The sequence below is a fragment of the Mastomys coucha genome, unplaced genomic scaffold (genome assembly GCF_008632895.1).
Source record: "Mastomys coucha isolate ucsf_1 unplaced genomic scaffold, UCSF_Mcou_1 pScaffold6, whole genome shotgun sequence".
Lineage (NCBI taxonomy): Eukaryota > Metazoa > Chordata > Mammalia > Rodentia > Muridae > Mastomys > Mastomys coucha.
In genome coordinates, this window is record NW_022196912.1 from 59,998,481 (window position 1) to 60,010,977 (window position 12,497).

Below are 12,497 nucleotides of genomic sequence, written 5' to 3' on the forward strand. Positions count from 1 at the left end.
GTGCTTGCTTATGGACAAGTTACAGAGTAATTATATGTGGAAGGAGGAGAGATGCTTGCTTCATACAGGATATGACAGTAAAATGAATAGAAGCAGCAGACCTTTTCATAAGAACCAGCCAGCTACCTGGGTCTGGCTCATCATGTGTTAGTGTGTGTGACCTCGGCAGCTGACTACCAGGCGGCACCATGGAGTCCTTATCAGTGAGTAGGATGCTAGAACTTGTTGTAAAATTTCATTGCATTTATTGTACTAGGGAGAAAGGGTGTGCATGTGGTGGCAGCACACATGTAAATGTTAAGAGGACAACTTGTGGGAATCCATTATTTCCTCCTACCATGTGGGTCTTGGGAATTAAACTCTGGTTGTCAGGCTCGGCAGCAAGCACTTTTACCCATTGAGTCATCTTGTCATCAGCTTGAGAACTTCCTATGAGGGAAGACAGGATAACTTCCTGTACGGAGGAGCCTAAATGGGATTCCTACATAGGGAAGCACTGAATAATATAGCTCTCCCAGACAGCTTTAGCTATCAATTTGACACAGTCCAGAGTCATGTCAGGCTGCCTAATATTCAAAATCATCCATATGTGATAGGTCTATTGCCATGTTGGTAAGGGATTATCTTGACTGCTGCTTAGTGTGGCAGAGCTTAACTCACAGCGGGTGTTATCTTCCCTAGGCAGGTGAGCCTGGACTGTACAAAAAAGCTAGTTGAGCATGAGCCCGGAGTGACAGGGATTGCACATTAGCAAGCTCCTTTCCTCCACGGTTTCTGCCTCCAGGTTCCTACATGGAGTGACTGCCCTGACTCTCCTTGATGATTGATTGCGATTGGGAAGTATGCACCAAATAAATCCTTTCCTTCCCCAAGGTGATTTGACTGGAGTGTTTTCTCGCAGCAACAGACAGCAAATTAAACCAGTAGCCATGGTGGTTTGGATTTTTCTCCCCTCACCTGTTAAACTGAGATATTTATATTGCTTTTCTATTTTCTGTTGTTTTAGTTTAGTATCAAAGTAAGATGGTCAGTTACAGTACTTGAAGAAATAAAGATTTTGAGCTTTTCCTAGGATACACTGTCACCTGTGGTGCTGACTAGTCTTATGTCAGCTTGACACACAAACTAGAGTTTTGTGAATGCAAAGGACCTTAATTGAGAATATGCCCTCATAAGACCCAGCTGCAAAATATTTTATTAATTAATTATTAATGGGGGAGGGCCCCGTGTGAGTGGTGCCATCACTGGGCTGGTGGGTGGTCCTGGGTTCTATTAAAAAACAGGGTGAGCAAGCTAGTAAGCAGCCCTGTCCCATGGCTTCTGTATCAACTCTTGCCTCCAAAGTTCCTGTCCTGTTTGAGTTCCCATGACTTCCTCCAATGATGAATAGCAATATGGAAGTATAAGCCAAATAAACGTTTTCGTCCCTAACTTTCTTGAGGGAAATTAGAAATATCCACTTTAAAGCCTCATGAAGCTTGCCTCGCTGTCTGTAGAGATCCTTGAGGTCTTTGTGGTCCAACGTCAGACAGGTTTTACTTAGCTCTGTGTCACCTGAGGCTGTATTGATGTCACTATGACTTTGTGGAGGATTTATGTTTAATCTCTCCGTGGCCTCAGATACAAATCTGTGACTGAAAAGCACAGAAGTACGTAGGAGTGGCTTTCATGTGGTTACTCCTTACAGGAAAAAAATATTTACAACGTAACAAGTGACCATCCCTGAGTTGGACTCTGGAAAAGTTAGGATAATGCCACATCCAGTGGTGGTGCAGCTAGAAAGGCCAGCTTCTGATGGGGAACTAGTGTGTCATGGGGGTCCAGGTATATCTCTGTTTTGTTCACTGGCTTGGAGAATGTAGATCAACTATACACTCAGCATTGACCTCTCTATTCCCCACGCTGGATACAGAAAGATTCAAACAGCACAGAAAAAGAAAATGCAAACAGCACAGAAAATGGGGTTGCTGTCCCGATGGAGAGCTGACTTAACAATTCAAATAACTTCAATTCTCATTTGAGAGGAAAACAAGGCTTTATTTTCCTTTAAAAAAAAAAACAAGACTTCTTAAGGAAGCCCCAAGAGAACTACTTTTCTTGGGTTTTTCATGAATCTTTTGTCAAAACTAGATTTTTTTTCTTTATCAACTATAAAAATATATAGTTGATCATTTTAACAGCATAGGTGATTGATTTTAAATATCAAGACTTATCAGAGAATACAGTGATCTTTTTCGTGTGTGCCTTACAGTGTCTAATAGTAAATACTTTTTGAAAACCTCAAGCTGATGTGTGTGTGACTGGTGTGTTGCTTCACGTTGAGATTTTATTCCTTTTGATCTAATTACATGAGGATTTTTGTTTTGGTCTGTGATTCTTACTTACTGTTGAACAACTAACCTCCCAAGGAGAAGTGCAAGGCAGGTGGCTCCTGGTGGGGAGGTATTGACAGGAATAATGAGGAGGCAAAGCAGTTTTTCCTTGTGTAAAATTCAGAACACATTCCTTCTGCTAAGGGAAGGATCAATGTTCTGTAGCTGTATTTGATTTTCAGTTTGATTGAGTGCTGGAGATTTCATACTGTCCTTGAGTGCTTGGCACGTCACCTTTGAGCACCACGTAGAAGGAATGGGTGATTTTCCTCTAATAGGACTCAGGGATGCTTTGTCTTGCCCTAAGAGAGTATGCAGTGGAGATGATCTTGGGGCTAATGGTGCAATTAACTTTCAACCTTTGAGGAAAGATCATGCTGTTCAGCATTATAGTTCGTAACCTCCCAATAGTGTGAAGACTTGATTTGTTCATGCTTCTCTAAGTAAGTACTTTCCTGATTTTTTTTTCTAAAACTTGGGGGGTTTCCTTCATAGTGTGCACTGATTTTATATGTAATTCATTAATTCTATGTAAAGTTTGAAAGGATAAAGATAGTTGAACAATACTTTATTTTATATGAAACTTGTCTCCCTTTTTTTCTGTTTGGGGAGAATAAACACTTAAGACATGCAGAATATGTAACAAGCGAAGAACTTAGAAACTATTAGCTATTTAAGATCCTACAGGCATTATAGTATATAGTATATAGGTCTGAGGAACTATTTGAGTTTTCTGGAGTTTTCTGTTTAGAGGGTTGAGTACTTAAGTCTTATACACGTAGTTAGTTACCATGGTTCCTGAATCAGGCAGGCATGTAGTGTGTGACCCAGAGCTTAACTTTGCTGTTTTACCTCAGCAGATGTTGTATGCAGGATCTTCTTGCTTTAGTGCCCTTTATGTTTATTTTCCCTGAAGCTTTTGTTGAATTAGAATATAGCAATCAAACAAACAGATCTGAGGCAACCTAAGAAAATGGGGTTGTGTGGTGGAAATATGCTGCTTGCATACAGAAAGGTGGGTTGCTTTAAATCTGGGACAGGAATGCTTTAACAAGCTTCTCCACCTGCCTTCCAATGCTTCTTAGAAATAAATGTTTATAATGAAGTAAACGACAAATTTTCTGGATCTTAAACCATGTAGTGTGAATGTTTGAGTCATAAAACAATTTTTGAATGCCTAAGGATAGCTAGTTGTTTATTTGTATCTGTTTTGTAAGAAGTCTGTCAAAACCAAACTGAAACCAGAATTCTGTTGCTAGGAAGATATGCATTACCCACATTGTTTTAGTTTTTTTTCATATGCTCATGCTTTATCCCATGAGCTGAGCTGCTATTACGACTGATTTGTTTATGATGACTAGATCTGGACTGAAAACTGCATGCTATAGTGTAAATATACCTTGGATTATACTGTGGCCAAGGCTACCAAAATACAATCATTTCAAAGATGTTAAAGCTCCTTTTGGTTCTTTTTTCATTCATTCATTCATTCATTCATTCATTCATTCATTCTTTTTGTTATTATAAATATTTACTTCCTTCCATGTTCTAGGCAGGCTACTGAGATACAGTGAGGAGTAGGAGAGATTCAGTCTCGAGGCTACAGAAGCACAATTGGGTGGGAAAGATGGATTTGATGAAAATACATGACTACTTAAATAAACGCTGCAAATATAATTAAGCCTGCAGAAGCTTAATATTTTCATAGACATTCCGTTTCACCCACAGAAGAGATCCAGTGCTCCCAGGGGGCCTTTCCTTCCTGACAAGACATTAAACCTCTCTTTTCAGGTGGGACAGACATCTGTCTCTATGGCTAGGCTCAGGCCTCCAGTGTGGTGTTTCTCTATGCAGGATGACAGAAGGATAGAAGGATGAGGGAAACACAGCCCATCCAGCCCTTTTATTGATGTGTTTGTGGTTTCATTTCTTTGCTTTGAGACAAAGTCTCGCTTGTAGCCTAAGATGAACTTGGACTCACTATTAGCTCAGGATGGCCTTGAATTCCCAACCACCTTCCTAAGTCAGCCTCCTAGGGCCTGAGATCATGTTACATAGAAAAATGCACACATCCATAGTACGTAAACAGTATTATAAAATGAGAAATTTCAGAAATTCAGAGGTAATGTTGGAATGCTTTCTAGTCTGAGTGATCTCAGCTGATGCTTTCTGAAAGGAACATAAGTGGTGTATGAAAAACAAACAGGACTTTGATAAGTAACTAGAGGGTATAAGGCCTTTCAGGTAAAAGGATGAGATACAAGAAGACATGAAGATGGGCACTTTCGGGGCATAATGAATCAGTCAGATCACTGAGGGTTTTAAGAACCTGTTAAAGGATGGGGTGAACTAATATGGGGTCTCTCAGTATGGTTTTACCATAGAAAACCTTTGAGAAAATAAATAAGCAGCCCCTTTGAGGAGAGTGAGTGCAGAGGATAGCCTGGAAGCCAGAGCTCAGCTGGCTCTGAAACTGTAGTATAGTTAAGACTCTGAATTGCCAGTGTCCATCTGCTCTATCGGTGTTTAGGAGTTGAGGTGTTTAGGAGTCGAAAGAAACCTGTGGCCATGCCCATTGAGCATCTTCAGAATGAAGAGGCCATTAGGCCGCCCCTCTGAAGTCTCAGGGTGCTTATTTTCCAGCTGTTTTCAAAGCCATGGTTTTCTGCCCTATTACGAAATACATGGTTGCCATCAGAGAGCTTGAACACAAATATTTAAAACGGAAAAATCATAATAATGGGAAACGGGGCAGATTTTGCTTGACATCACCACAAATATTTCTGAACTGATTTTAGATTTATGAATAAATGATTATTCCAGTCTCTGGGTTAAATATTTAAAACTCAGCTTCCCTTTTGGAATTCATGTATAATAGAGGGCTGATTATTCTGAGCTGCACATTTTCGCTTTTCATTTCCGTCTTTTAATACGTTATAATTATTCTTCTTATCCCATCCCTTTTCAGTCCCCTGCATGAAAAATTATTTAAACGCCGCACACAAATCCTCTGTGAAGGAAGAAAAGGAAATTCCGTGCGTGGGTCTCAGCAGGAGTGCAGCTGATACAGCTTCAAATAATGCTGAAGAAGCAGCACATATGTGCAGGCAGAGTGCCCCTGATTCTCTTCCTGTGCCAGATGATCAGTGCTTTGGATGTTCCTCTTGATCGTGAGTATTAACAGAGTAGACCTTAGGCCAGGAGGCATACCCTCCCAGGATTTACTGTCACCCTGGGCTGAGCTTATGAGGAAGGTGTCTGCATGACACTGACAAGCTAATCAAAATTAATTTGGCTTTTACCTTCAGCACCTGGTGTTAATGAAGACACCGTAGAAAAGGATGGAAATATCTGGATGTGGGGTCCCCTCTTCTTCATTATCTTTCTTTGCCTCAGGTGTCTTTTGTGTGCAGTGGTGGGAGTGGCCTGAGAAGGAACTGGTGAGACCCTCCTGAGCTTCCTGGTGGGGAGCTCTTTGTGGATGGACCCTGTGAACCACTTGCAAAGGATGATGCAGGCCCTCCCCAGTTATTGTCCTTCTTGTGTTTACTTTCTTCCTTCATTGCTGAGGCATCTCTGAAAACTAAAATAACTAGCGGATGCTGTTGACATCCCTCTGAGCCTTCCTATCCCCAGATCACCCTTACTTCAGACTCTGTTCACCCTGATTCATACACACGGACATTAGGAAACTCAGTTCCTAATTTCGCATCCTAAATGTGAGTCTGTAAGAACTACCATTCTTACAGATGCCATGCACAATTCCAGTGAATAGTCTTTGTGGTCAAAGGCTAAGGAGCAACATTTTGATACGAAGACAAGACCTGCTAAATCACTGAAATGAACAGGGAAACAGGGTTACTGCATTTCTCTCCCTCATTTCCCAAAAAGTAAAATGTGTGTTATAGTCTCCCTGGCCTGAGTGGATTGTTTGTAGACAATAAAGACAATACTGGATTCTAGCTGGTTATATTCCTTGCAGCAGAAAGCAGAATTTCAAATCTGAAGAATTTCTGCACTTCACAATTGATTTACCCTTTATCCCCAGTCTATATGACCTCTGTAAAGCCATTAGTTTCCTGAGTAGAGCATCTGTTTGGCGAGCTTTCTAAGTTGCAAGGGAGATAGCTGTTTCCTGGGGTTATCCAATTGCTGGTGTATCCTTTTCTGCTGTAGAAGTTGCAACTATCAGTGGGTTTCCTACATCCTCTCTGCTCACTTTCTGGGTCCTGCTTCTCTACACTAAAGTACAATAAAATGCAGCATTTTTCATTTTAAAAGTTAATCATCCAATGACTTTAATTTAAAAATGTGTAGATATATATTTAATTGAAATATGCATTCGTTTGAGCCCATTAGAGCAGGAATATTTAAGTAAGCATTTGCTTTGATAGATGCACTGGAAAGATGGAGATCAGTGAGGGAAATGCTTTTGTTCTCTCTTGTGTTAAATATATTCCTCCTTAATCTGACTGCTCCATCTAACTATCAGGGGAACCAGGCACCTAGGGCTAACTCAATTATGGCAGCTAATGGAGCCGAGGCACAACCATGATGAAAATAAAGTCACCGGTAGCCTAGGCTCTCCTGCATTAACCTTTGCTTTGCAAGCAGTAATGACAGGCAGTGCCGCAGAATGATTGGAATTGCACGCAAACACATCTTCGTCCCATATACCCTTTCTTCATCACACACAATGATCCTTCATACGGGACCGGGTAATCTGGCTGATTGAGAATTCCAAAGCAGAAATATGGTAATAGTATAAAACCATCTTGGAGAGAAACCATGGAGATGTGCATATCTTAAGTCGGATTGGATCTGAGTTGGATGGAGAACTGTAGCGATATCCCGTTGTGAGGTATCATTATCATGTACATCCTGGTGTCTGGGATAATAAGATCAGATACCACATAAAACGTGACAATTCAAATTAATTGTAGATTTCATCTATTTTTCCAATTGAGCATAATTATCAATACATCACCATTACTATCCTGGAAGAGCCTTTTTTTCCCCCTACAGCATACATAGCCTTTGTTCTTCCATATGCTGATGTGAGAAGCTGCTGCAGGGGCAAGCCAAACCATGAGTACCACTTTCTTTCTCTTGTAATGTCACAACTTTAACTTTCACAATATGTTTTATTTATTTTTAAGGCCAAACCAAGTAGACAAAAATGCCCCTTTTTATCTTTAAGGTGCTAACATTCTCACTACTAACATCTGGTTTTCTTTAATCTTCTTTGCCCACTCATGCGCTGATACTGATGGGGAAAAAGCAAAGCTCCTTGATGACTGTAAGTGTCTTTCTACAAACTACAAGGCAGTGTGGAAGTGTGACCATGTCCTTGTTTCTTGAATTAATGGTGTGAAGCAACAAACAGCATCTTGTTTTGTGCTAGGTGGTTTTCTAAGCATGGCATTTACTATATGGCCCAACACCTTGTTTGAAAGCTAAGGTACAAATGTAATATATAACCTGCATGAATTACGGAGACTCTGACATTACTTTTGCCAACTGCTGCTATTCTACTAACATCCAAGCTGTGTTTAAATCTGATGTAACTCAATGAGAAAAGTTTTAGGGAGAATGCCAGAACAGACACTTTTTTTGTAGAGGTTTGGGAGCTGGGAATACGCAGAAGCCCCATTCATGTCCCTCTCCAGTGGCTTTAGTCTTCAGAACTGGGTAGAACAATGTTCCTAGGTGTTCTAAGTAGAAAAGCCCTGAAAATTAGAAAAATATCTTGAAATAACATGGATCCTGGGAAGCTTCCTATAAGCAAAAATGTTTGCTGTTTTTGACAGCTGGGTAGCATTTATCATCCAGTGAAAAGATGGTCCATTTTCAGACATTTGATGCTGAGTTAAACAGACAAATCTTGGTAAGTCACTTATTACTACAAAGCATTTGTTAATTGCCATATGACCTAAGCACTATTGAAAAAGATACCTCCAGATGGCAAACTCCTGGTACAGATGCAGGTACAGGAGGGGAAAGCCCTGCATTTTAAACCACAAAATTTGCATGTCTGGCACCTTATCCACCCCCATCACTCCTCCCCAAACAAACTGGATTGAACCACCCCTAAGAATCCATTCTACCAATGTCTTTGTTCACCATTCTGACAAACAAACTGGATTGAACCACCCCTAAGAATCCATTCTACCAATGTCTTTGTTCACCATTCTGACAGAATAGAACCTCAAGAATTCCTTTCATTATCTCAAATGCTGTACTCCTAGAAGAATGTGATGGTTGATCAATACAAATGAAGCTGGCCCAATCAGGAGGCTTGAAGTTCCACTGAACAATCCCAGTGTTGGCATCCACTAGATATTTTTACACAAAGTGTGTTACTGATCCTCCCAGTCCCAGTTGCAGGCCAACTCAATGTTTGAACCTCCTTTCCCTTTGAGGTCTTACAGGAGTTGAGGCTCAAGTCTCCCAACTAATGAAAAACAGCCAAGTAACCTTCAGACAAAACTGCTGACTAGCTTTGGAAATCAACAAGATAAAGGCAGGAAGCTCCAAAGTGCAGGGGAATGCAAGCTGTACTACTTCACTGCCCAGTCCTGAAGGTGCCCTAGCATGTTTGCATTGGGGGCCACATAAGCTTTAGTCATAGGAAACTGCCCTAGACATCATGAGATACACAGATACATGCTTGGCCTCTACCTACTACAGGTAATAATTTTACCCCAGAGGAATGGGGAACAAATTCTATCTCCTGAGAGAAAAGGGCCTATGGTAGTCTTGAAGCAATTTAGAGCATGCTCAAGGTCTCTGGATGGACTTTCCTCAGATTGAATTGCTCTGGGTCAAAACAATTAGCTCTAATAGTTTCACATTAAAGGACCAGGTAACACTTTGAAGAGCACATAGAAACAAGGTCTCCTAGAAAGAAGGATTTTATTCTCATTACTAACCCAGATAAGAGTGTTTTCTCTTCATTCCTAATTCATCTACCTCCTGGCACTGATAAAGCATGTTAAGGCTCCGATTTAACAATCTTTTAAACATGAGTTTTGTCAAAAGTATGTTTTCCCGAGATATAATAATTTACACCATTTGAATACTAATGAGCTTTATGTCAGTGACTCTGTCATAAGAAAGATTTAAATCTACCTTATAAATTATATTGACAGGCACTGCTTGAAATGAAAGCAGCATGGATTTCTCATTGTTACATCAGAAAAAAGTTTGAATATTAGATTTGCATTAATAATTATTTTCCCAGACTTTTGATCTGGGAAAATGGACTTTGTAAGTGTGTAATGATGGTACCAAAGAGAAGTTGTGTCTTGACTTCCCAACTTTAGTTGAAGACATAATGAGGACTTACTGCTACAAAAAATAACTAGGAATCATTGTGACATATTTAATCTAAGGCAAGTGATTTTAGTATAGAAAAAGTTGCTGCTATCACGGCAGTAAGTCATGTAATCCTTTACATTATTCTCTCTTTTACAATCAAGTGGTACAACCTCCAACCATCACTCAACAGTCACCAAAAGACTACATTATTGACCCTCGGGAGAATATTGTAATCCAGTGTGAGGCCAAAGGAAAACCTCCTCCAAGGTGAGCATTTTTCCTGCTTTTGGCAGCATTTAAAATAGTAGGCAATCTCTGAATGTAGCAAGGTTTGGAATTTTGATAGAGTAGGAGAGGTCATGTGGAACACTTTCTCTTTTAGTTGGATAGTTCTCAGAATGAGTAGCAGCACATGCTTTTATCTAACCAATTCCCCAGCTCATTTCAGCTCTTCCAAGGTCTTAAAAATGTCTTCTTAGGTTCTGCATATCTCTAAAGCATCAGTTATAGATTCATTGTCTCATCTCTTAGGTTAATAGTAGCTTATTTGCTAAAGTCTAGAGTTTTGCATTCTCCTATTCATGCTTTTTTTGTAAAATACTTGTAATTTGTGAGGAGATAGGGAAAGACACTCTAATCTTGGTTCTGACACCAATAGTTTTTATTCATGTAAGCAAGGCCAACCCTCTTTTTATCTGGGCTTGTCTTTCTCACCTGTTGAAAAAGATTAATTTTACTTGAAGACTTCTACAGACTCTCCTACCTCTATTCTGGCCATGGGATAGTCTGACACTGTTCTCCACACTTATCCGGATTCACTATGGGGAATCTCAGCATGAGCACTTCATGATCCAGTCTAAACAAAAGATGACAAAGATGGGAAATGGAGGCCTGTCCTGCCCCACTATCTGTCCAAGGCCATACAGAGAGTGGCACAACAGCTAGTAGAGAAATATGGAGAATTCTATAGAGTTTGGTTGATAAAATATAAGACCTTTAATAACTATTATATTAAAACAATTAAAATTTATGATTGTTAAATTATAACTAGACATAATCAATAAATAATAAAAGGGTGAATGTTTTAGGTATTTTATCTGCCATATTCACATATAGCATATATATGTATATATTATATAATGTTATATTATATATACATATATATGTATACATATATATATATGTGTGTGTGTGTATATATATATATACATATATATTATAATATTATAAGCCTTATCACCTAAGAAAAACCTACCTGGTTCTAGATACCAGTGTATGCCAACCTTTCCATCAAAGCTTTACTCCAAAACAGTAACCCCATCATATTGTTGAAAAGTGTTTTTCAAACAGGCCTCAATGTGCCCTTCTGTGTCATTCTTAGTTAATGTCTTCCATACTTGTATGGCAGGACTTCTCATTAGTTAGAGGTGATGAGTATTTGCTGTGAGAAAGAACTGTCCTGTGTACTGTTTGATGTACCACTGTCCTTGACCTCTGTCCACATGATGCATATAGACAGCACCACGAGCATCTCCTGCCCTAGCTTTTGCAAGCACCACTGAAGCATAAGTAGTAAGAAAAGAAATCTGAGCTGAAAACACAGGGAAGTTTGATAGGTATGCCTCTTCATCATCTTACCATCACCGAGGTGAGACCAGTCAGGAAGTATTTAATCACAGGAGTACCATGGCATTTACAGGAGGCATCTTTCATATAACAAAACTGAGAACAAGGAATCTTGGTTGACAAGTTGGTAGTTCATCTAAGAATTATATACTTATTTCTGGAATTAAAAATCCTTAACTACAACTTTTGTAGAATTAGCACTTTTAAAAATTAACATTTAAGACAACCCAAAGCTTTAACTCTCCTCCCTGCCTCCAGTTTGTACTTTGGTAACTTGAAACAGATCTGATGGATTTCCCACTGAAGATAATACAATACTTATAGAGACCTATTTTGTCACATCTCAGCTTAGAGAACACTTTTATAGACAGCTTAACTGTATGAACAATGGGGTTTATAATAGAAATGTTAATACAGCTCAGAGACTGTGCCTTGAGAATATCGTGTTTGTTGTTTTTTAGAAAATACATCAGGCAACTTGTGTTAAATTTGGGCTAAATTTAAAGAAGTATATGCCTCAAAACATAAAAACAGCATTTTTTTTTCTGAGTCATGATTTGGTAGTACCTTTTAAGTGTGAGACATTTTACTAACTATTGAAATCTAACAATTATTCCTGGGACTCTCTAAAGCCTAAGGCTTTTCTAAGGGTACATAATCCTATTTCTCTAGACCATTAACAAGCTTAATCCTTGATGTGTTTGGCAGCTTTTCCTGGACTCGTAATGGAACTCATTTTGACATAGACAAGGACCCTCTGGTCACCATGAAGCCTGGCTCGGGAACCCTTGTCATCAACATCATGAGTGAAGGGAAAGCAGAGACCTATGAAGGCGTCTACCAGTGCACTGCAAGGAATGAGCGCGGAGCTGCCGTCTCCAATAACATTGTTGTCCGCCCGTCTAGTAAGTGAGATTTGTCAACCAAACCTGACCCTTAAAATATGTGTTCCCAACCTCATCATCTGTCACAGTATCCAAGTGTGACCACAAGAAAGCAAGAGTGTTGCTTCCAGTATTCCACTTTGGCTTGCGTGGAGCTATTTTCTCCTCTCTGTTTTCCAGCAAGGTCCTCCATCCAGTGTTTGCCAATCCTATGTGTCTAAGTGAGAGTCCAAGGCTATAAGGGGTGTTTATTCCCTAAATTGATCTTCTAGTATAGCTTATTATAAGATGGAAA

General features: G+C 39.6%; 1 protein-coding gene across 31 annotated transcripts in view; it reads left to right on the top strand.

Moving 5' to 3' along the window:
- The window catches only part of Nrcam (neuronal cell adhesion molecule), a 283,437-nt gene that overhangs the window by 196,416 nt on the left and 74,524 nt on the right, over nucleotides 1-12,497 (top strand). For 24 of the 31 annotated variants that reach the window (XM_031357027.1, XM_031357036.1, XM_031357025.1 and 21 more), the window contains 4 exons: nucleotides 5,341-5,542; nucleotides 7,654-7,671; nucleotides 9,854-9,959; nucleotides 12,027-12,223. In XM_031357027.1, the coding sequence (XP_031212887.1) occupies nucleotides 5,452-5,542; nucleotides 7,654-7,671; nucleotides 9,854-9,959; nucleotides 12,027-12,223 (412 nt within the window). In that variant the 5' untranslated portion in view covers nucleotides 5,341-5,451. Of the gene's footprint in view, nucleotides 1-5,340; nucleotides 5,543-7,653; nucleotides 7,672-9,853; nucleotides 9,960-12,026; nucleotides 12,224-12,497 lie in introns of those variants that run through there. The other 7 variants (XM_031357057.1, XM_031357055.1, XM_031357056.1 and 4 more) reach the window with 2 other exon arrangements.